The sequence below is a fragment of the Ammospiza caudacuta genome, chromosome 3 (genome assembly GCF_027887145.1).
Source record: "Ammospiza caudacuta isolate bAmmCau1 chromosome 3, bAmmCau1.pri, whole genome shotgun sequence".
In the NCBI taxonomy this organism is placed as follows: Eukaryota; Metazoa; Chordata; class Aves; order Passeriformes; family Passerellidae; genus Ammospiza; species Ammospiza caudacuta.
This window is the reverse complement of record NC_080595.1, coordinates 15,424,395-15,446,290: the sequence shown is the minus strand read 5'-3', so window position 1 is coordinate 15,446,290 and position 21,896 is coordinate 15,424,395. Positions and strand designations below refer to the sequence as shown.

Here is a 21,896-nt window from a genome sequence, read left to right as displayed (position 1 = left end):
CGCAGAGGGTCTTGCCAGATGAACACAGTTGGCATAAAAGGCCTTTTTATTTTGGTCCTGCAGCTTTCTGTGCCAAATCCTCATTCTGCTGAAGTCAGTGACAAAACACCCATTGACTACCATTGAGCCAGGATACAACCAATGGACCCCTCAAGGATGAGGAGTGAAGGATGGAGGAGAGGAAAATTGTATTTCATGTGCCAGAAGTGACACAGAAAGCACTTCCATAATTCACTGGGTAGGTTCTTTGAGAAAACCTGGTGAGGGTCACTTACATCTGAGGTTTGTGAACTTAGGGGAATGAAGTGTACAAATTCAGTGCTCTCATTGCACTCTGGAGGCTCTTACGGGGGAGCTTTGGTGTTGTGGGGTTTTGTTGGGTTTTTCCATGCACATGTGTGAAGTAGCATTTTATTTTAATTCCCCCAAGTTGCCTTTTTCTTTCTCTCTCCTTTTTTACCCCCCTGTGGTTTGAATTGCCTAAGACTTCAGAAAGTAGCTGGTCCTGCTTTAAACTCCTCTTCTCGCACAACCCCTGTGGTTCACACCTGTGTTTCGGTGTTCAGCTGCCTGGAGGGGAATGGTTGCCTGTGGACTCAGGGATTTTGATGCTTTTACCTTTTTGAGCAACATGATGTTTGTTCTAAAAGTAACCTCAACTCTAATAAGCTAATTATTTATAATTTATAATAAGCTGTTCATCCTCAACACTGACAGAGGGGGTGGCGTAAATCCGTGAGTAGAAATGTGACTTCTTAAAAACCCTTTTCTGCTGTTTCTCTTGATGTTCAGTTCCTCCTTCTTTTTTTCTTTATTCTCCTTCCTGTCTGTCTCGATGAGCAGGGAGGGCCTAGTGGATTGTGGAATTGATTTCCAAGATGAGTTTTCGGTCTTGAGAGGTATTTTAAACTTAATTGTTAAAAGTCTTTGAGAATTAAAATTACAGGGTTTTTGTTGAGCAAAATCACTTTTCCTCTCAGTTTTTACACATCTGGTGCTTTTCTATGCCAAAGTGCCGATTATTGAAGACTTCAGAAATAATCTGGCAGTGTTGAAGTGTCCAAAGCACAATCAATAAACACAGTGCTTCTCTCACAGTCTACACGTACCTCTGTCCTCCGGAGAGCAAAGGATTCATCATCACTGGGTGGGCTCAGAGACGCAGGCATTGCATGAGCTCTTCTGTCTTTCATCGCTGAGGGCTGACTCCAGAGAACCTTCCACTCCCGGCTGATTATCTCTTCCACTGAGCCCCAACTGCTTTTTCTCCCAGCTCTGTCTGAAGAGCATGCAGAGCCAATAAAAGGAAGCTAAATGACACACAAACGAGGAAAAAAAATATACTACTTTTGTTTTTCAATTAAGAAAAGACAGCTCCCAAACAATGCTAGGGTTTCTCTGGCGCTGAGGCGCGTGCAATCGCCCTAAATGGGCAAAAAAGCAAGCAGTATCTTTGCCAGCAACAATGGTCTAGCTTTTGGTTCTGGGTCTTCCAGAGCTGGAGCCAACTGGTAGATAATATTGGGGAAGATCTCCAAGTAACTCCCCCTGCCCCAATCTCCAGAAAGATGCAGCTTTTCCATTGTCTTTCTTCAGCTTTCTGCTTCCACATACCTAAGAAACATTGAAAACTCACTTGCAGACCAAAATCCTGCAACACCCTTTATTACAACAGCAGCAACAACAACAAAGTGGCGTCCAGTCTCAACTCTTAACATCCAGCCTCAAAATTGTGTTTAGCAAATGGGTGAAAGTGCAGCAGAATTACATCTGGCTGAAGTTGCTGCTCGGGCAAAATAGATGCATGAAAGACCTTCCATGAGCATTACCCTTTATTTCTGCCTGTGCAATGCCACGTTTGGATGGGTTGGTGTTGTCTGGCTGCCCTTGTCACAGCTGTATGGCTTGGTTGGACAGCTCTCTTTTGACACCTGGGATGGTGCGGGTTTGTCTCTTTTTGTACTGATCTTTGGTCAAGCTGATCTTTTAAGTTTGGCATTTTCATTTTCCCAGCAGGAGGTTTGGCTGAAAAGGCTAGAAGCAAAGTTATTGAGATGAACAGAATTGATTGAGATCAAATGCTGATATTGTACAGCATCCTTTTTTTTTTAATGTTATTCTTTATCTTAAGACATACAACACTGATCCCTTTAATGCAGGCATGAAAGTGATTGGTTGAAGGAGGGAAGAGATGGTTTGAACTGTAAAGAACAAGCAGACAACATTGTCTTAAGCTTTGATGGTCAGACACTATGAAATTCCTTTTTGAAGAGCCAGAGGAAGACTTGCAAGCCCCCCAGCATGTCTGATTTTACCAACTCTATCAGTTGGTCTAAGAAGATATCACCTCCTTGCTTTGCTTGGCATGAATGAAGTGATTTATGGAAACTGGAGGAAAACATTCTTTACAATTCCCATTGGCATGCCAGAGGAGAAGAGGATAAAATAAAACTTTATAAAGCCAGGAGTCTAGCAGTGCTTATTTGAGCCCTCTCCTTGGTGGAATAAAGCCTCCATGCTTATGCTGACATCCTGCTTTGGTGCTTTAGGGGTTAAACCCTCTTCAGAGAGTATTAGTGGGGAAAAAGGAAACTGAAAGCTGTGCTGAAAAGCTAGTAGGTGAGCCTGGGAGTTGCCTGATCTATTTTATCTTTTAAAAGGGCAAGCTCTGAATCAAGCTACAATGAAGATGGAGTGAGATGTGAAAGCTTGACAGTCACACATACAGGAAATCTTGAATGATCTCTGAGCTTCCTGGAAAATGACGTAGTGAGGTTATCATAGTATTTACTCAGTGATGATCCCACAGTTCTTACTGATCAGCTTTAAATAAGTGTTCACTACCAGCACCTCAGTCTTGGGTGGAAATGGGCTCAGTTGGGTTTGTTGGAAATGCTTGGCAGCGTCACCTGGCAATGATGAATAACTGAGCACAGGGAATGGAGCCTGGGCTGTTTTCTTTATCATGGGGGAAAAGGTTTGCTTTGTACGGGGAATGTTTTTATACATTCCTGGCAGAGGCTGACAAACTTCAAACTCATCTAGTCCCAAAGCCATTTAAAAATGTCTTCTTTAAATAGAGCATTGTAGAAGGAGCACTGCTATATCTTCAGGTCAGAGTCTGTCTTTTTTCAGGGGGAGGAGATAGCAGGAAGGGATGGAAAGCTGCTCATCTCCTCCTAACCCCATGCTGCTTTAAAAACGTGCTGGAATTGAGCAGGGTTTTTAATTCTTGCTAACCCCATCCTCCCTTTCTTGCTCTTATCTGTCTGAAGTGAAAGGAAGCGTGTCTGCTGTGAACACTGGCACAGCAAAGCCCCCCGCTCGCCCCCCAGACCCATGTGAGCAGTTCCAGAGCAGTCCATGAAGTGACACTAGGGAGCAGAGAAAAGCCAGACTTCGGCAGCAGTGCTAAATTTCAGAGGTTTTGTTCGCCCGAGATTCCAGGCGCAGGAATTGCTGGTAGCTGGCCAAGCAGCTTGGATGGCAGCCTACCTGTTCCTCAGCTCCGCTCAGCCTGCTCCCTCCCCCCCCCCCCTTTCTTTTTTTAATTGCATAATATGCTAGAAAATTATCTGGATTTGGGACTTATTTTTAACCAGAAGAGGCTCGCTTCACCCGATCTGGTTTTCAATTTACCGCCCAGCAAATGCTCTCTGAAGCTCTTGTAGCACTGAAACCCTGACTTCTTTAGCCTCCTCTTCTGCTTTCCAAGGGTCTCTTTGCTCTTAAATGTTGGTCAGTCATTTTTGGTGATGTTAAACTGTGTTGTCTGTCTGCTGAACTGGTGTGCGACCATCAAACTGTGTTAGACCTGCCTGGTGCAGTTGTTTCGCAGGCACTAACCCTACTGGGCGGATTGGGAATTGTATTCAAATAAGGAAGGCAAATTTTGTCTCCTAGATGATAGCTGCATAATGTGAGAAGGGGTCTGGGGTAAAAATCTGTATGGCCATTGCAACTTCTTTCTGGATACCTGTGGCTAGAAAGCCTCTTCCACTTTTTTGGGAGGGTTTTTAGGTTTTTGTAGGTTTTTTTTTCTCTTTAAGCAACGCAGACTTCTTCATGCCAGAAGAATTTGTTAAACAGAGGGAAGGATACAAGAATGAACAGGGAGCTCCTTGTGATCATATTAAAAGAGTGAGCGGGTTAGAGCTCCAGCACCTCACCATTCTACCTGAGAAAATGAGGGAGCATAATGCCAGGTCATGGTACTGCCACAGCACAGCAACTCCTTCATTCCTCTGCGTTTGGGGGGGATCCTGGTGTCACAAAAATAATGGTGACAAAATGACGTTGGGACTGTGCTGTGTAGAGGAGCATTTCCAGGCACTCTGAAACATCCTGGAAGAGATGGCACTGGGGACTGAACTGCCCTACTTAATCTTAGCTCAGAAATTATTTATAATATGGGGCAAGTTTGGTAAAATCCCCTTTGTTTCCTTCAAAATCTGCCATCTGACCAGCAGCAGAGTGTAGCGCAGAGAGTGGTCTTGGGGATTAGAGTAAAAGACTTAACAGATCATCTTCCTCTGCTGTAATTTATCTAATTCTGAGTATAATAACTGCATTTCCTGCTGTGGTACTTTAGTCCTTAGGCTATCAGCTAAATAAACCCATATGTGTATATCCTGGTGTACCAAAGGGCTGATCTCCCAACCTCACTGGGGAAGTTTCTCTCAACACACAATTGCTTGAGCCTCACTTCCCTTCCCCCGTGAACACACTTTTCAATAAAAAGAGGAAATTCATTGTGAGAACTTCAGTGCTTTACATTTGTATTCCCAGGCATAGCACTGCCTCAGTCAGGGAATGTAAGGAAACGTTCAGTACAGTGCCTGTGGCTCGTGCTCCTATGGACAGGTATTTGCTTAATGTAAGGAAGAGGAAATTTGCTGCCAGGCATGCCAGATCTTGACTATTATAGAAGCTGTCTGAATTCCTGCTTGGAATTCACCAGCACAGCCATGCCTAAACATGGTTGGACCAGAGCCCTGTGTTAGGGTGGCTGCTGCTTGCCCATCACGCTGCTGTGGGCCAAGGCTGACTTACTGATGGGGACAGATGTGTACCTGCCTTGCTGCCTTCATCAGTGTCCTCTCTTCCCTTGCAGATATATGTTGGGGAAAGGAGGAAAGCGGAAGTTTGACGAGCATGAAGATGGGCTGGAAGGCAAAGTGGTGTCTCCCACTGACGGTCCCTCTAAGGTGTCTTACACCTTACAGCGTCAGACTATCTTCAACATTTCCCTTATGAAACTTTATAACCACAGGCCATTAACCGAGCCAAGCTTGCAAAAGACAGTTTTAATTAACAACATGTTGAGGCGAATCCAGGAAGAACTCAAACAAGAAGGCAGCTTGAGGCCCATGTTTGTGGGCGCTTCGCAGCCTGCCGACCCTCTCAGCGACAACTTCCGCGAGGCGCAGCCGGCCTTCAGCCACCTGGCCTCGCCGCCCCTGCTCCCCGCCGACCTGGTAAGCACTATGCCCCTGGAGTCCTGCCTCACCCCGGCCTCTCTGCTCGAGGACGACACTTTTTGCACTTCCCCGGCTGTCCAGCACGATGGTCCGACGAAGCCACCACCTCCTGCTCTCCAGCCAGTAAAGGACAGCTTCTCCTCAGCCTTGGATGAAATCGAGGAGCTTTGTCCAGCACCTACCTCCGCAGAGGCAGTAGCAGCTGAGCCGGCAGCCGACGACTCGAAAGCCCAGCCCAGCGAGTCCAACATCCACAAGCCCGAGGGCCTCCCGGAGAGCAGAACGGCTGAATCCAAACTCATGGACCCCCTGCCTGGCAACTTTGAGATAACAGCTTCCACAGGTTTCCTCACAGACTTGACCCTGGATGACATTCTGTTCGCTGACATTGATACGTCCATGTATGATTTTGACCCCTGCACGTCTGCCACGGGGGCTGCCTCAAAAATGGCTCCTGTCTCAGCAGATGAGCTCCTAAAAACTCTTGCTCCGTACAGCAGTCAGCCAGTAACTCCAAATCAGCCTTTCAAAATGGATCTCACAGAACTGGATCACATCATGGAGGTGCTTGTTGGGTCTTAAAAATATTAGAAATATATCAACTTTTTTTGGTCTTTTTTTCTTTCTTTTTTTTTTTTTTTTTAATTTTAAGTACCAGTATATACACTTGGTAGTATTTCCATAGTCCCTCCCAGCCCCGATTCACAGCACTGTGCATGCATCCTTGCTTGCCTTTTTTGAAAAGAAAAGGATCACACTAGTTTTTGCTTCGAGCAGAGTTGGAGTGCCTTCATCCATGTATGACCACTTCTAATGTATTTTTTTTAAAGTGGTTCCTCAAGGAAGACCGAATATCCTGGTATAGGAAAGAATACGTATTGTAGACAATGTTATGTTATTACAAAAAAAAAAAAAAAGAAAAAAAGGAAAAAAAAAGGTAAAAGCTAAGCACAAGGATTATGTTGGGGAAAGCTGTAAATTGCATGTGCATACTTGTCTATTTTTTCTATAAGTTTTATTGCAAGAGGTAAAAAATTTTATTATTTAGATAATCTCAATACCATTTTAGCCCTGTATAGGTTGACTTTAGCAATTCAGCCTTTTGGAGGCATTAACCTGCTCCTCTTTAAGTGTTGCATTTACATGGCTGTTTAGAAACTGCTGCCCAAATTTATTTTATATTTTTGTACAGATTCTGCAGTTTATGGTATTGTTTTTTCTAAAAACAAATGCTGTTTATACACACAAAAAATAGCTATTTTGATAGGATTTGCTCACATAGTTCCTGCATAATTCAGATGTACAAGAACCACTTGTACTTTTATACAGAGTTGTAATGTTTTATATGTGTATGGTGCAAAGAGAAAATTGGATCAAATAAGCCTGCAGTCGGTTTCCCTGAATGCAAACAAAAAAAAAAGTGCTTTAAGAAAGGGCTGGGAGCTGCTTCTGCCGGAGTTTCACAAGTGTTTGCTCCCTGCTGTACCCACTGCGCACTACTGTGATTCCTGAAACTTAGAGCCATGTCCTTTCCAACACGTATGTGAAGCAGTTGGCAGGAAACAGTTGTGGAACTTCACCCCGGAGCTCCTGAGCGCTGCCGTGGCCGCAGCTCCCGCCCGCCCCACGTGGAGCCTTAACCCGGCGGAGATCGGCACCTGCTGACCCAGAGCTCCTGGCAATGGTGAGGGGAGCCCGGAGAGCCAGCCAGGCTCCCGTGGCGCTCCCTGACTGACGGCGCGGGGCTGGGAGCGTCCGCTCGCCCTTTCTTGGAGCATTTCTCCTCCCCTCTCCCACCTCACTGTGCTAAGTGCTGAAAAAGGCAGCTTCAGTATTACTGCAGTGAAGCTCATCTCGTACCTGCACTGGATGGACTTGCTTCAATATCCATTGCTGTCGAAACTGGAGCCAGTCGTGTGACATCACTTAGCATCACTCTCGTATAGAGTTGGGTTCTTGTATCAACTGCGTTACCTGCTTTACACTTTATAGACCCGTTTTACAAGGAATATACAGACACAGCTTTCTATGCATGGTCCCCTCCCCCGTAACACCTGAGAAGTCTTCTTACTGCACCAATAGCTGTTTTTTTTTCCTGAGTTCGTTGTGGTGTACATTTAATTTAAAAAGAAAAAAATGTTTGCAATGTATCATGCCTATTGCTGAAGTTGCTATGGCATTTTAGTTTTCCAATGGTACTTTAGTTGTTGAGTGCCGGTTACAACCTGTATTGTTGACATGCCTATGGCTTCTTTAGGAATAACTTTTATATTTATTTAAGAAATTTTAAATTATGTTTTACGTCATTTGGCAATATTCAGTCAGTTCTGCTCCCTTCTTGTCATAGATGAAATTGGGTCTTGCCTGCCTTTTGAGGAGGCGGCTTTTTGTAAATTGGCACTTTAAAGCAGGCCATATATAGGTATTAGTATATAGATAGATGTAACATAGATATGCACACAGACACAGGATGAGAGCAAATACATTTTTGCAATGAAGGAACTCCTAATGGAAATGAAATGCATCATGTACAGCTGCGAAAGGCGCTTCTGGCTCCCAGCTCATCTGTCAGGGAGAGACAGGGCTGGGGAGGAGGGGGGCACTGGCCCAGGGGGTGGGTTTGCTTTCTTCTTTTCCCAAGCTGAGCTCCGTGAAGCACTGGGGTGCTGATGGATCTGCAGTCACTACACAGACTAAAGAGAAAGGAGGTTATGCTTCAACGGAGAACCACTGACCAAGTGTAGCGTTAGGGACCAGGGGAAGGGAGGGCAGGGAGGGAGGGACAGCTCCAGCTCCACCCAGCCCTTGTTCCACAGCAGTCCTCAGCCCTTGCAGGAGAACCCACAGCCTTTCTGTCCCTGCACCTCGAGTACCTGGGAACACAATGCTGCACAAACCTGGAACAGCACCAGGCTTGGTAACTTGCAGGCACTTGCCTTACCATGGTTAAAAACTGGTTTGCAGGGTGCTGGAGCCATCTGTTTTTTGGGATTACTTAAGTATTTACGCCTGCATAAATATCACCTGCTAGGCAAAAGCTCCCATCAGTGCCCTTCTCAGAGACCTGTGCTGTTCAGGGGAGTCAGCTGAAGGGAAGTTTTTGTACCCAGAGAGCAGGAGCTGAGCTCTAAATCCAGCCTGCCGCTTGGGCAGTGTCTGTGGCTCCTTGGTGCTGAAGCACATGTCCTGGGGCAGAATCCCTGCAGGAATCCCACAGGACAGAAACCTACTTGATTTGTGGGACTCAGCAGAAGGTTGGGAAGGCTGCTGCAGGCCTGGGTCGAAGGGCTGAGCTGTGGCTTTCCCCCTGCCCAGTCACTGAGTGTCTCCAGCTGGGCCTGTGCTGTGGTCCCAACAGCAGCCAAGCATGGAATTTCTCTGAGACCTACACCAGGGATGGAGATTGACATTAACGTGCAATGAAGTGACAAGATGGGAGCAGAATAAGAGGGCTTTGGATTTGAAGTGGTTTTTTTTTCTTAAATTATTTATTCTTTTTTTTTTTTTTTTCTTCTGTAAATATATTTATTTTATTGTGAAGCTAACAACATCTGGATTGTAACATGTACAGAATGTATGGTAGGAATGTATCCTCTTGTAGGAATGTAAATCTGTATGAAAAAGGGTATGGGAGCCAGATTCAGAAAGAATTAATTGAGTTCCAGTCAGGATATGCATGGATCACAAGATTATTTTTTTCCTACACTCTTTTTCTAATATGGGTCTGGTTGTTTGAAATATGCAAAAAAAGGTATGGAGGAGGGACAGGGTTATGTTCAAAATTAGTTCTAATCAGGCTCCCACCCCCCAGTGGCTGCTTGAGAGGGGCCTCCCTTGGCATGCTACTGGAATTTGCCACTGAAGGCAGCAGCAAATGCAGTCATCTCCATCGTGCTGGCCTGGGAAAGGTTTAGAAAAGATGTTTTCTTCCCTTATTTTTCAAACACGCATGGGAGGCCCAGCAGAACTCCCTGGGGCCAGGTGCCCTGGAAGGGGCAGGGTGTTCCCCAGGAGTTGTGCCGGAGCTGGGGCCGGGCAGGATCTCCCGTCCCGTGCAGCCCAAAGCCCGGCTCTGTGTCCGGCCAGCCGGGCCCAGGGCTCCGCACTCCCTCCGGAGCCTGGGAGCCAGGGAAGGGGAGCATCCCTGCTGGAGAGAGCGCCTCGGTCTGTGCGGGCACCGCCTGCAGCCCCCGGACAGCAACGCCGCCAGGAGCCACCACTCACTGCCAGGAGAAATTCGGATTTCCTCAACGCCGTGTGGTAAGAGCCTGGGTTATTTAAAACTGATGCTTTTGAATCCAAAGTTTACACTTTATTACTATTAAATTGAGTATATAGCAATGGGTCCTGTCTGACAAATGGTTTAATTCATTCTGGCATGTTTTGAACTTTTTGTTCTTGTTACAGGGTTTCTTTTGGTTTGGTTTTGTTCTTTTTTTTCCTCCCCCAACCCCCCCAATCAGGCTTCAGTATCCTGCTTCTGTGCAAGTTGCTTTCAATATTCTATTAATTAACGAGACTGAACATTTTAAAATAAATTAGTTATTTTTAAGCACTTTTTTCTTTTTCTGAAAATAAGCCTAATGCAAGTTCTGGAACCTCTTTAAAAACACAAATTGCAGATAAAATCCCAACCTCAACTCCTATCTAGTTCTGAGCATATTCCATACTAGTGCCTGCAAAGGCCAAGATTCTGGAAAAGGTGTAAATAGTGTGACATGTTCAGTGCATGGTTGTTTGAACAGGGCTTGTTATTGTCAAAAAAAAAAAAAAAAAAGAAAAAAAGAAAAAAAAGGAAAAAAATAGAAAAAAAAGAAAAAAGGCTGTATTTCCCCTTCCCCTCCCACAGACCTTAGAGCTGTGCCTTTTCTATGCAATATTACAGACATCTGAAACCAGATTACTGTATTCACATGTAGGTATGGGCTGTAATCAAAAAAACAATTGGACAAATGTACATGGAAATCAGCAGTCTTACTTTTGTAGTTTTATATTATACAATAAACAATTAAAATAAATTCTGGCTTTGTTCTTTCCCTCCACGGAGGAGGGCAGTCAGGGCAAGAAGACAAGATCCCATGAGGGCTGCAGGAGGAGGGGAGGGAGGTGCTCGTCCGCGGCAGGTGGCGAGGGACAGGGGCGGGACAGCGCGCTGTGACCCCGCTCCGCCTGACAGAACAAGGGAACCTCGCCCTGTGCGGGGCCGCTCCTGCAGGGAGCGGGGCTTTTGTCCTGCCCGGCACACAGAGGTGCCCGTGGTGGCCCTTCCTGGCCCGCGTGTGCCGAGGGATGCTCGGGGCTGGAGCGGCTCCCCAGGAGCGGGACCTGCCCGCTGCCAAAGCACGGAATGCCCCGTCCTTCGGGCCATCAAATCCCAGCAGGCAACATCTGATACCTTAACCCACCGCTTCGTTTATCAGCGCCCTCCTCCCTCCCCGCTCCCCCAGGTGCCCGGTGTTTGCTTTCAGGGCCAGTCCGGAGGGAGATCTCGGCCCTGCCTTTGGCTCCCCTCAGCCTCTTGCAGCCCGGATCTCGGCCCTGCCTTTGGCTCCCTCACCCTCCTGCAGCCCGGATCTCGGCCCTGCCTTTGGCTCCCTCACCCTCCTGCAGCCCGGATCTCGGCCCTGCCTTTGGCTCCCTCAGCCTCTTGCAGCCCGGATCTCGGCCCTGCCTTTGGCTCCCTCAGCCTCTTGCAGCCCGGATCTCGGCCCTGCCTTTGGCTCCCCTCAGCCTCTTGCAGCCCGGATCTCGGCCCTGCCTTTGGCTCCCTCACCCTCCTGCAGCCCGGATCTCGGCCCTGCCTTTGGCTCCCCCAGCCTCCTGCGGCCCGGAGCGCCCTGGGCAGGCCCCGGCTGCGGGCTCGGCTCATGAGTCACCCTGCGCACGCCTCGCCCGCCTCCACACCCGCGGGAGCACGCCTGCTCCATTTTGGATTCCCAGAGAGCCGAGAGCCGGCGGGAGGAGCGGCGGGCTGTGCCCGTCCCGCCCGCAGCATCCCGGCTGCGGAGCTGGCTCGGGTTACAGCGCAGCCCCACGGGCCCGGCACCAGCTGCCGCCCGGGGACAAATGGCTGCGGGGACACGGGCGCAAAGAAAGGAGAAGTGCGAGAGTTAAAGCCGGCCCCGGGATTGGATTTCTGTCTGCTCAGCAAGCGCTGCGCTCGCAGGGGTGAAGCGCAGCCGGGGCGAACCCTTCCCCGGGGGCTCGGCTCCCGTACGGGCACGGCCCGTCCTGGTGCGCTGATCCGGGGCAGGGCCGGCCGAGATGCCGCTGTTGCACTCCCGAAGCTGCCCCGGTTTTGTTGCCATCTACCTTTTGAGAGTTTATTTCCTCACTTGTGACTTGTCAGTGACAGCCGCCTCCAGCGCAGAACGCCCGAGCACTGAGCCTTTCTTCCCCCTCCCGAGGTGAGCAGCTTCCCACCCACGCCACCCCTCCAGCCTCCCACCTCAGCGAGGTCAAACCATTGCTCTGGGCTTTTAATCTGCATCTCGCCGCAGTGTCTGCCCCGACCCGAGGGCAGCTCCGGGCATTTGCCCACAGGCAGCCCTTGGAGGAAGGGGGATCCGGTTGGAGTTCGGCACAGGCTGGATGAGGCTCAGGTCCGAGGTATCTCACACCAACACCACAGCAGAGGAGTGAGGCACTCACCTTGTTTCTCGAGGTGACAGGGCTCTGGGGTACCCTGGGGACCGAGGGACGCTCCCTCCCTCCCTCGGGAGGCGCCACTGTGCCCCAGGAGTGGCATTTCCACAGCACTGGGCAGTGGCTCGTTCCGGCAGCACTGACCAGCTCTGCAGATGCTCGGTATCACGAGGCAGGGCAGCGGCTCCGTGGCCATCGAGAGCCACACCAAGCTCCTCTCTGGGCCCGAGTGGAAGATCAGGGAGCTGAGGCCACCAGCTTTCAGGGACCTTGCTCAAGTATATGCTGTGTGGGCAGAAAGACAACCAAACACTGAGGCAAGGAGGGGACGCAAAAGCGCCCCTGTGCACCTCGCTGCCGGTCCCTCAGCCAGGAGGGGCAACGCTCCCTGCATCCAACCTGCACATCCATGTGGGACACGAGTTCCTCCAGCCCTGGCATTCGAAGCCAGCCCTGCTCACACAGCACAGCCAGCTTCCCTGGACCACACACATCTCGTACTCACCAGAGGAAACACAGCAGGAAAAATCATTGGAGAATGAAATCCCCTCCTGCCACAGACAGTGCTCCATAGAGCTGCTGTGAGCCACAGCAAACCCATCAGCTGAGAGAGGTCTGCTGGGATGCTGGCTCCACGGCTGAGCTGTGCAAGGAGCTGCTTCTCCTGGCTCCCCCTGCCCCTTTCCACCTCACCCCTCTCCTCTGGGCTCCCATTTGCTTCCATCACCGATGGCTGCAGGCTCCTCTCTCTGCCTGGTCCTTGCATGCATCATCTGCCTCCTCTCCAGGCAGCTCCCTCCTTCCACAGCTCCCCTCCCTTTTGAAGAAACTGCCTTAGCAACTGGCAGCAGGCCAGCAGGATCATGGGTTTTCCCTCCCACCCTTCCTTCTCCTCCAAAGAACAAGGTGGCCAGGGAGGGGGAAGGAGCCGTGAGGGCTCATGTGCAGCAGCCACAGGGGTTCTGCGTGTGGCAGGGGCTGGGCACACCCACATCTCATCCTCCAGCACTCCAGGTGCGCCAGGTGTTCTGAGGTCAGGAGCAGGGAGAGTTCCTTTTAGTCCTCTGTCCCTTTTCCTTTTTCAACCAGCATGTCCCCAAAACCCAGCCAGTTCCTCCCCAACCATCTCCAGACCTACAGATCTGCCAGGGGAAGGCACAGAAGGAGCAGCTTCCAAATAGCCCATTTCTGCCAGGATTTCCTTCCATTCTTTTGGCCCTGCCTTCCCCAGCTCATGCTACCCTCCCTGGACTATTTCCTCTCCTTTTCCCTCTGTTCACTGGGCTTCCTTCCCCTCGCCCTGTTCCTCCCCTTGCTTTCTCTCCTTCAGTTTGGCCTTCAGCACTTGCCCCTTTCCTGGTGTGAGCAGGGATACATGGATTGTGTGCTTGTGCCAAGCTCTGCATTTATTAGAGAGGGGGAGGAAAAAGAGAAAAGAAAATGCCTCAAACCCCTGGAAGCTTGCTAGAAGACAATACTCAGGTAGGGTAACATTGCTCTTGCTTTCCTGGCACTCTGCCTTACCTTTTGCATGGAGAAAGGATTATTTGGGCTGCTCCAAAGGGACTTCACTGCCTAGCTGGCAGTAAACCCTAACCCCAGCCCTTTGGCAGAGCTAATCTGGCCAGCCTGCTCCTTCCTGGGGTGGGGAGGTGTGCTGGGGCAGGAGGCACAGAGGGATAAACCCCCCTTCCCCCTGCCCTGATGGCAGAACAAAGCAGCTGCCACCACCCTTCCCCTGCCTGCCAGGGGTTAATATCATGGCAGCCAAAGTGGCACCTTGGTTCAACCAAAGGTTTCCACCCAAATCCTTCAAAAGTGTCAGGCGAAGTGCTCTGCATTGCTTGCCCTCCCTGCTGTTTGGTGGGAAAACTTGGTGAAGCAGATGTGCCTGGTGTAACCTTAACTAAAGGATGTGAGGGAGAAAGGAGGAGACCCCACTGGGAAAATCCAGAGGCACCACAAACCCAGGGGCTGTGGATGAGGGGGCTTTGGGTGCTGACTGGTTTAGCAGCAGCATTTCCATGTGAGGCCTGGCAGCTGGATCAGGACACAAATGGAAGGGGGGCTCCATTTAAAGCCCAGCCCTCTGCTCCTGCACCTCTTTCTCCAGCCAGAAGTGCAAAGCAGCTGCTTCTGCCACCCTGAATGGGACTGAGAGTCACCTCAGCCACTGTCCTCTCTAGCCTCAAGCTAACACTCCAGTTCTAGGGATGAGGAGCACATATTCTCAGTTTGGAGAACATCTCTCCTGAATGTAACTCCATTTTCAAAGCACCAGAGCATCCTGCCTCCCTTTGGTGGCTGTGGGGACTCAGCTTCAGGCTACACCAGGGTTTGAGGAGGGTCTGGTGAGCTGAGCTGCCAGACTTTGGCTTTCACTGGATGAAAGCAAGAGCAGGGTCTGGGCCCAGATCATATTTCCCTGGAGGAAATGTGTACAACTGCAGTGATGCTCAAAAACCACCCAGGGGCTGGCCACTGCAGCCCAGAGGCAATCCAGCTCCAGCAGCAGGACTTGGTCCCAGCTGTGGAGCTTCCATCCAAGGAAAGGCTGGGGGGTCAGGAACCAGGCTGTTCCCACATTGGAAAGGAGAAGGATTCAGGGAAACAACAGGGCAGGGGGCTGGGGAAGAGCTGAGCTTGCAGTTTGCTGGTTTTGCCCTCTCAGATGCAGCTCTGCCAGATCAGCAAAGCCACCCCCGTTTGGGTGACACCCCTGTTTGGATGTCACCCCAAAGACACACAGCAACAGCAACAAACAGAGCAGAATTTCTAAGCAGAGTTCAAGACACCCCCTGCATCCCTCTCCTGCTACAGATGACCCCAAACACGGTGTGGCCTCACTGGTCTCATGGCTTATTACTGACTACAAGCTGAATTCTGGATGGTTTCCTGTATCCAGTCCAAGTGAAAAACTCCAATGCAAAAAAAAAAAAAAAAAAAAAAAAAAAAAAAAAAAGAAAAAGAAGAAAAAAAAATTAAATCACCTCATCATCTCTGCCACTCAATTTGGGTTGTTAAAAAGCCTCGACTTAGTGGGTTAGGGATCACCAGCACACCAGAATGCCTTGCAGAGAGGAGCACAGCCATGATTTGTACACCCATTGTGTGTCACAGGGGCTCTGGGGATGGCAGAGATGTAGAACAGCAGCCACAGCTCGGCCCCAAAACCAGACACTGCAGCAGCAAGGCAAGGGCCCAAAGTGCCTGGTGACCCATCCACCAGGAATTGCTTCAACCAGTCTGGAGTCCCACACACAAAGGCAAGGACAACCCAGGACTGTGTCATGCCAGGCAAGGGAGTGGGGGAAAAAGGGAGAGAAACGTGCTGGGCAGGAGGGACGACTCTTCCACGAGGCCCTGGGGATGAGCTTGGAAAGGTGGCAAGTCCCAGCTTGCTCCTCCTGCCAGAAACTCCTATTCCTGCTGCCCTCCCACGCCCTGTGCTCCTGGGGTGACCTTCCTCCCAGCCCAGCACCCCGCAGCCGCTCCCAGGCAGCTCCCAAGGGGAGCAGAGGGGCAGGGGATGGATGGGGTGAGCGAGCCTGGGGAAGGAGAAGGGCTCCAAGGGCTCAGGACCTGCCAAACAGAAGCATCCTGCAGAAGGGATGGGAGGAAAGCCAACCTTCCCACAGGGGATGGGCTGCTCCTGGGGGACAGCAAACCCATGTGGCTCTGACTTCATTTCACACCCGCACCTGGGGCAGGGGAAGTGCTCTCCAGTTGTGGATGAAAAAGATGTGATTTAAAAATAAAGAGTGGTTCTCTCCAAGACATCCTGGCCTGGCTGGTGCTCACCAGGCTCAGAGCAGGCACGGTGGCCCCAGCCTGCCCAGCACCCCTGCCCAGGCAAATCCAGCTTTGGCAACAGCTCTGGGTGCCAGAACGTGCCCAGCTGGCTGGGAAGGGCTCCCTGGGACAGCGGCACCGAGGGAAAACTGCAGCCTCAGGAACACACACAGACACACACACACCGAGCTCTCTTGTGCTGCCCTGAATGCTTCACTGCTTCGAGGGAGAGGCATCAAGATTGAAGCCTAAATTAAGATTTAAGATAAACAGCAGGAACAAACCCATTTGGCCCAGCTCCTTCCTCTCCAGCAGACCTGCAATCTGTACCAGGTGAGCAGGGCCCAACCATTGCTGGTTATGGTGCCTGTTCTAAAGCAACTGATCTAAACCTCAGTGAAACAGGCAAATTTGGCTCTGCTGTTCCAGAACACCCTGTGCCATCTGCAGATGATTCTTTACACAGAGAGAATGTGCCCTGACAAACAGAGCTAAACAACCCAATAGCTTCCTGCAATATGTAATTTATCACCCAGAGTAACCATAAGAAAAGCACATTTTAAATGTGGGGTTTGACTGTGGTTAACCCTGAAATTAGGGACTTTCTTTTCTTGATTACTGCACTCCTCTTTTTGAAGCTCAGCTACCCCCAAAGCCAAGCTCAACTCTGCTGCTTGAAATCCAGCTCCTACCCCCTGCTCTCACACAGCCTTTAGCAGGAAACAGGTCCTGCAGCTGTACCTTTGGGCCAGCAAAGGCAGCACCTGCCATGGAGAAGAAGAGTTAAAAACACTTTGTAAAACTCTGCCTCCTTGTTAAGGCAAGGGAGCAAAGCCAGGCACCCACTCCTGGTTCAGTGTCTCACAGCACCCTGAGCAGCAGAAGAATTTACCAACATATGAACGGAGGCTTAGGGGCAGCTGCACCACATAAACAGTCACGGTGGGGCTCTGAAGTTTCTGTCAGGATATGGGATATAAAGCTGGGTGAATAACTGATTTTTCGGTTCACTGGCAACTCTGAAAAAAGTTTCAAACGGAAAAAAAAATTCATTTGGGGTCGACTGAAACAAATGTTTCGCTTTGACTTTTCAGCCCCTGTGACAAAAGTTAGCTCCGAAGATCATTCCAAATGAAAAGTTGCTTCAAATAGGAAAATCTCAACGCCTTTTATTCAGAAAAGGCTGAAACAAAATAGGTTTGTTTCTTTTCTAGCTAGGAAAAAAAAAATGTGGCAAATCAAAACAATGAATTTTCATTTTGCCAAAATTTGCCTTTTTTGCTCAAGATTTTACCCAGCTCCAGCACAACCAATTTACACATGCAATTACTTAAAGAGAGACACTAGCAATCCTGATGGAATACAAGTTTGTTTTGTTTTTAAAAAAACAAAACAAACAACAACACTGCACAAATGTCCTGAAACTGAAACCCAACAGAAAGTAAGCTCAAAACCACTAAGCTTTTCTTGGCTCGGCTAGAGAATCTTATTAAGTCTCTGAATCATAGAGCCACAGATTTGGGATGTTGTGAAAATTAAATTAGTCTTACTTATTATTAGCAAGGCAAGAAAGGAACCAGGAGATTAGGATGCAGCAAGTGGCATTGTGAGCCAACTTTTCAGCGTGTCCCTGCCTTTCTCCTGCAAACCCACAATTAGCTCCGTGGTGCTTTTAATCTCGGGCTGCAGGTTCCTGACTCTCCCCTCAGCCTAATGCAAATCCAGGATTTCATGCCACGCCACAGTGAGATTCTCATTTCACTTCCTGCCTTGTTTCATTTGGAGCCTCTGCCTGTCTGTGCTCTGTAGGTGCATCTCGCCCCACGGCTGCAAACGTTTAAGATCCAGGAAAAGCAGGAGTTAAACCCTTGGGGTAGAGGAGGAAAGGCACCCATCCATAGGGACTTCCAGAGAGTACAAGTGGGATGACCTCACCCCTCTCCTGTTTGGCCTTTTCCATTGGGAGTTTAATACTGGAGTTTGTTGGCTGCTGGATGGCTCTGATGCCCTGGGGGACAGAGGCTGGCCAGCTGGGACAGGAACACTGTGGAACCAGAGACAGAGATGGGATTTACCCAGATTTATTCATGCTTTCATTCAGGATTCAATTGCTCCATGTGCCAGGGAAGAAGTGGGAGTGAGGCACTTTGTTTTTCTAAGTGCTGGACTTTTAAATTAAGCCAGGCCATAACACAGCTCGCCTTCGTAATTCACAGCTTCCAGACATCCCACCACACTCCTCAGTGGAAAGAAAGCAAGGAGCAGATATTCCAAATGCCTCACCCAAGTCTGGGTTTTAAACAGTAGGAAAAAAAAAATAAAACTGGTTTTCATATGTCATAAAGAGACAAAGACATGCAGTGACAGTTTGCTGGAAATTGTTTTAACAGATCACAACTGAAAGTGGCTTGAATCCCACAGAAATCCTTGGAAGGTAAAAAACCCATCCAAAGGAGAACTTGGACCATCTCAAATCACCAGTACACTATGAAACCATGGCCTTCCTGAGGGCAAACTCCAAAGCAATATTTAATGAGCCAATACTTCCATTTATCATGAGCTCATTTGAATACCAGAGTCCCTACGTAATAAATCAAACCTGCCTGCAGTGTTATTATTATTGTTTTGTTCAAACAGCCCCTTTAATCCCCAAAGAGCTGGCTGTGAGCACAGCAGGGCTGGGGGTGAGCACTGGGCAGCACAGCACCTCTGGTCCCTCAGGTGAGGCGGGAAGGGCTGTCCTGCTTTCCCAGCCTCAGCCCTCCCAGGACACAGCACTCACAGCAGGGAGGAACCAGGCATCCCCAGCCCTGCTCAGAGCCAAAAGGAGTGAAAGCCCTCCTGGCTGGAGGTGGGTTTAGCCCTGCACCCTGGGAGTGGGAGCCCAGGGAGCTCCAGCACCGACTGCACAGCTCCAGTCCCCACTTGTGTTCTGTCCTTCAGCCAAGGACAGCAGCTCCTCATCCCGTCCCTCTCCAGGGCACAGCACCCCACAGAACAGGCAGGCTTTGCACAGGGGGTCCCCAGCCTGACTTAGAGTAAGCAAGGTTGGCTCTGTGCAGAAGAGCACGGAAAGCTGGAGTTCCTGCAGCCAGGACCTCTGCAGTCCTTGGCCTCACCTCTGGAAGAGACAAGCTGCAGGGAACTCCCAGCACACACATTCCTGTCCTTGCACTTACTCCTGGTCTCACATCTCCTGTAGTGTGCCAGCTGAACAGAGGGATGAACCAGATTTGCTCCAAACCTCCCCTCAGAGCCTTTTGGGAGAGAGCTTTTCCCTTGTCAGAGGTCTCCAGCCCAGGGTGAGCACATGCAGCCTGCCAGGATGGAGCAGAGCCCAGAGACTCACTCATTCCTTGGAAAGCTGCAGGCCCTCGGAGCAGCAGGGACCCAACAGCACCAGGTGAAGCCCACAGGAGATGGGATGTGGTGCCACTTCCAGCAGAGAACAGTAGCTGGGGTTCTGTAAGCACCCTGATCACTGCTGCAGCACTGAAGATGAGCAGCTCCCATGTGCACTGTGCTCATGAGACACAGCTGGATCACCCAAACAGCACCCAGTGCCTCTCAGGATAATTCCAGCTGCAGGAAAGGTCTCCCTGTATCAATCATGTGTGTGTGTAATCATATATAACTGTGTATGATAATTATCCAAAATCAGCTCTTCACAGCAAACTAGACAGGGAAAATGGTCTGGGCTGCATAAATGACAAAAACTCAAATGTAAATGTAAATCCCTATTATTTGACACTTGAGTTGAAGTGTTTGGCTAGAGAGTGCAGTCCTGAGTTCATCAGCCCCTCCTGTGAGCAGCTCCAAACATCACACTGAGACTGCAGCACCTTTCCTGACCCTGGCATCTCCCTCTGCAGGGAAAAGGCACCTCTAACTCCGGGGCTGCACTTCTGCAGCTACAACAGCAACTGCAGCCTTAAAATTCACTTTTGTGAGTTACTTCCTTGCCCACATGCCAGTTTGCTTTGCAGGAGAAGAGCAAGGCCTCCCTCTGTCTCGGTTTCCTCTTTTCCAGGGGCAGCTCTGGTTCTGGGGAGCTCAGAGCAGCAGTGGGGCTGCAGCGCTCAGCCAGGCAGGAGGGAGGGCCGAGCCCTGCTGGAAGTGGAGCAGGATCTCCCCTGTGGTCCTGCCAGCGTTCCCTGCCCGCCTCCACCTGTTTGGGTTGCTGAGAAGAAACCAGAGCCGATTATCAGGCCGGCTGCTTTGTCAGGTGCTGCTTTGATGTAAATTCAGGCACGATCAGATGTGCTGATGGCAGCCAACAGCCACAGAGAACCGGACCTGCAGAGATTACAGCCAGCGGGGCTGAGGACAAATCACGGAGATTAAACGTGAACGAGCTGAGAAGTCTTGGGAGAAGCATCCAGGGAGGCAAAAATAAGCAATGCAGAGAGAAAACAGGAAAACCAGGTAGACCAAGGATTGACTAGACCCTACTAATGCATAAATCAAAGCCTTTCCCCACCTCTTGATACTTCAGCTTTGCCCAGATGCTCCTGCTCCCCTGCTGCAGGCCAGCTGCTGACAGAAACCCTGGGCGCACCTTTGGTGCATTCTGCCTGTCACAGGCATCGCTGCAGAACCAACTCAGCCCTTACAGGGGGGAAAACCAGGCTTCCCCCACCCACCCCTTCCTTCTATCCTTTTTTCTTTTTCAAAAATTTGTGGAGAGCTGGTGACCTTTTGCCAGGGTAGAGGACAAGGCCAGAAAGTCCCATGCCCACATCTGAGGTGAAGCAATGCAGCTTCCCTTCCTGCAAATCTGTCCCTGCCTGCAGCTCAGCTGCATTTTGCAAGGTTTCTTTAAAATTTGGAGAGGAGGACTCTGCTTCTGAAGGTGGAAACATTTAATTTGGGGCAGTATAGCACACCATTGCATTAAATAATTTTTTTTTTCATTTTTTATCTGTTGCTAGTGGCGATGTTCTGCCCCTGCAAGCTCTCAGATTTGAGGACCATTTCTGATTTCAGGACCACTCAGCAATGTGCCAGGTGACAGATATGGGTATTCAGACACCCAAATTCATGGGGAAAACCAGAGAGCTCCAGAAAAAAGTACCTTTTTCACTGATCAACCTTTCTGCAGCTAAATGAGGCCTGATGCCTTATTACAGGCACATCTACCCTTGGAATCCCAGCTGCAGACAGCAATCTCTGTGTCCATCAAAAAGGGAATTTCTCCAGCAACAGCAGCAGAACTGTAAAATTCCTGCAAACACACTGAAGTCCCCTTGCCACCACACACCATGGCTCTCTCACCACCACGTGCAAACCAGGGCAGCCACATCGTGCTCACACTTGCCAACACGAGGGGGAATTTTCAACCCTGCTGGCCACGAGTGTAAGTAAGACCAAGATGTCAGGGAGGCAGATTGCTGCACACCAGGCCTAACAGGATTTCAGCTGTGATCCTTCCAACCCAAAGCAAACTCCAGGATCAGTAGAGTCAGGAATTTGTTGCCAGCAAGTCCTGGACTCTCTCCCCTCATGCTGTGGTGCCAGGCTGGCCTGGGCAGTGCTGCCCCTCACCAGGGATCTCCCTACACCCACTCCCAGCCTCAGGGGAAGGTGGCTTTCAGGAAGAGATGGAAATTGAAATGCACACACTGCAACATTCCAGCAGTGTCCTGAGACAGCTTCACCTGCACAGTGCCAGCCTGGTCCTGCAGCGACTGCACAAACCCAGCACAGGGAATGAACAGGAGCCTGTGCCAGCTGCAATGGTCCCACAGGCTGGGAAGGACCAAACTCCCAACACCTCCTCAGCCCTGCACTGGGGGAATTGGCTCAGGCTGCCTCCTGAATAAAAAGAACAGCTTTCCTAAGGACTCAGATGACACTGCCAGCCTGCTGAGGAGCTGCACTGACTGGAAATCTAAAGGACAGCTGTTTGTTCCTCCCTTTCCACCCTGCTTCCTCCTCCCCAGCCAAGGGAGGGGGAAAGTTGCCAGAAGAGACTTCATC

General features: G+C 49.9%; 1 protein-coding gene across 3 annotated transcripts in view; it reads left to right on the top strand.

Annotated features, from left to right (window-relative positions):
• Positions 1-8,022, top strand: part of SERTAD2 (SERTA domain containing 2) — a 76,282-nt gene extending 68,260 nt beyond the window's left edge. For 2 of the 3 annotated variants that reach the window (XM_058802216.1, XM_058802217.1), the window contains one exon: positions 5,114-8,022. In XM_058802216.1, coding sequence (XP_058658199.1) covers positions 5,118-6,062 — 945 coding nt within the window. In that variant the 5' untranslated portion in view covers positions 5,114-5,117 and the 3' untranslated portion in view covers positions 6,063-8,022. Of the gene's footprint in view, positions 1-131; positions 239-5,113 lie in introns of those variants that run through there. The other variant, XM_058802218.1, reaches the window with a different exon arrangement.
• Positions 8,023-21,896: the final 13,874 nt, after the last annotated feature.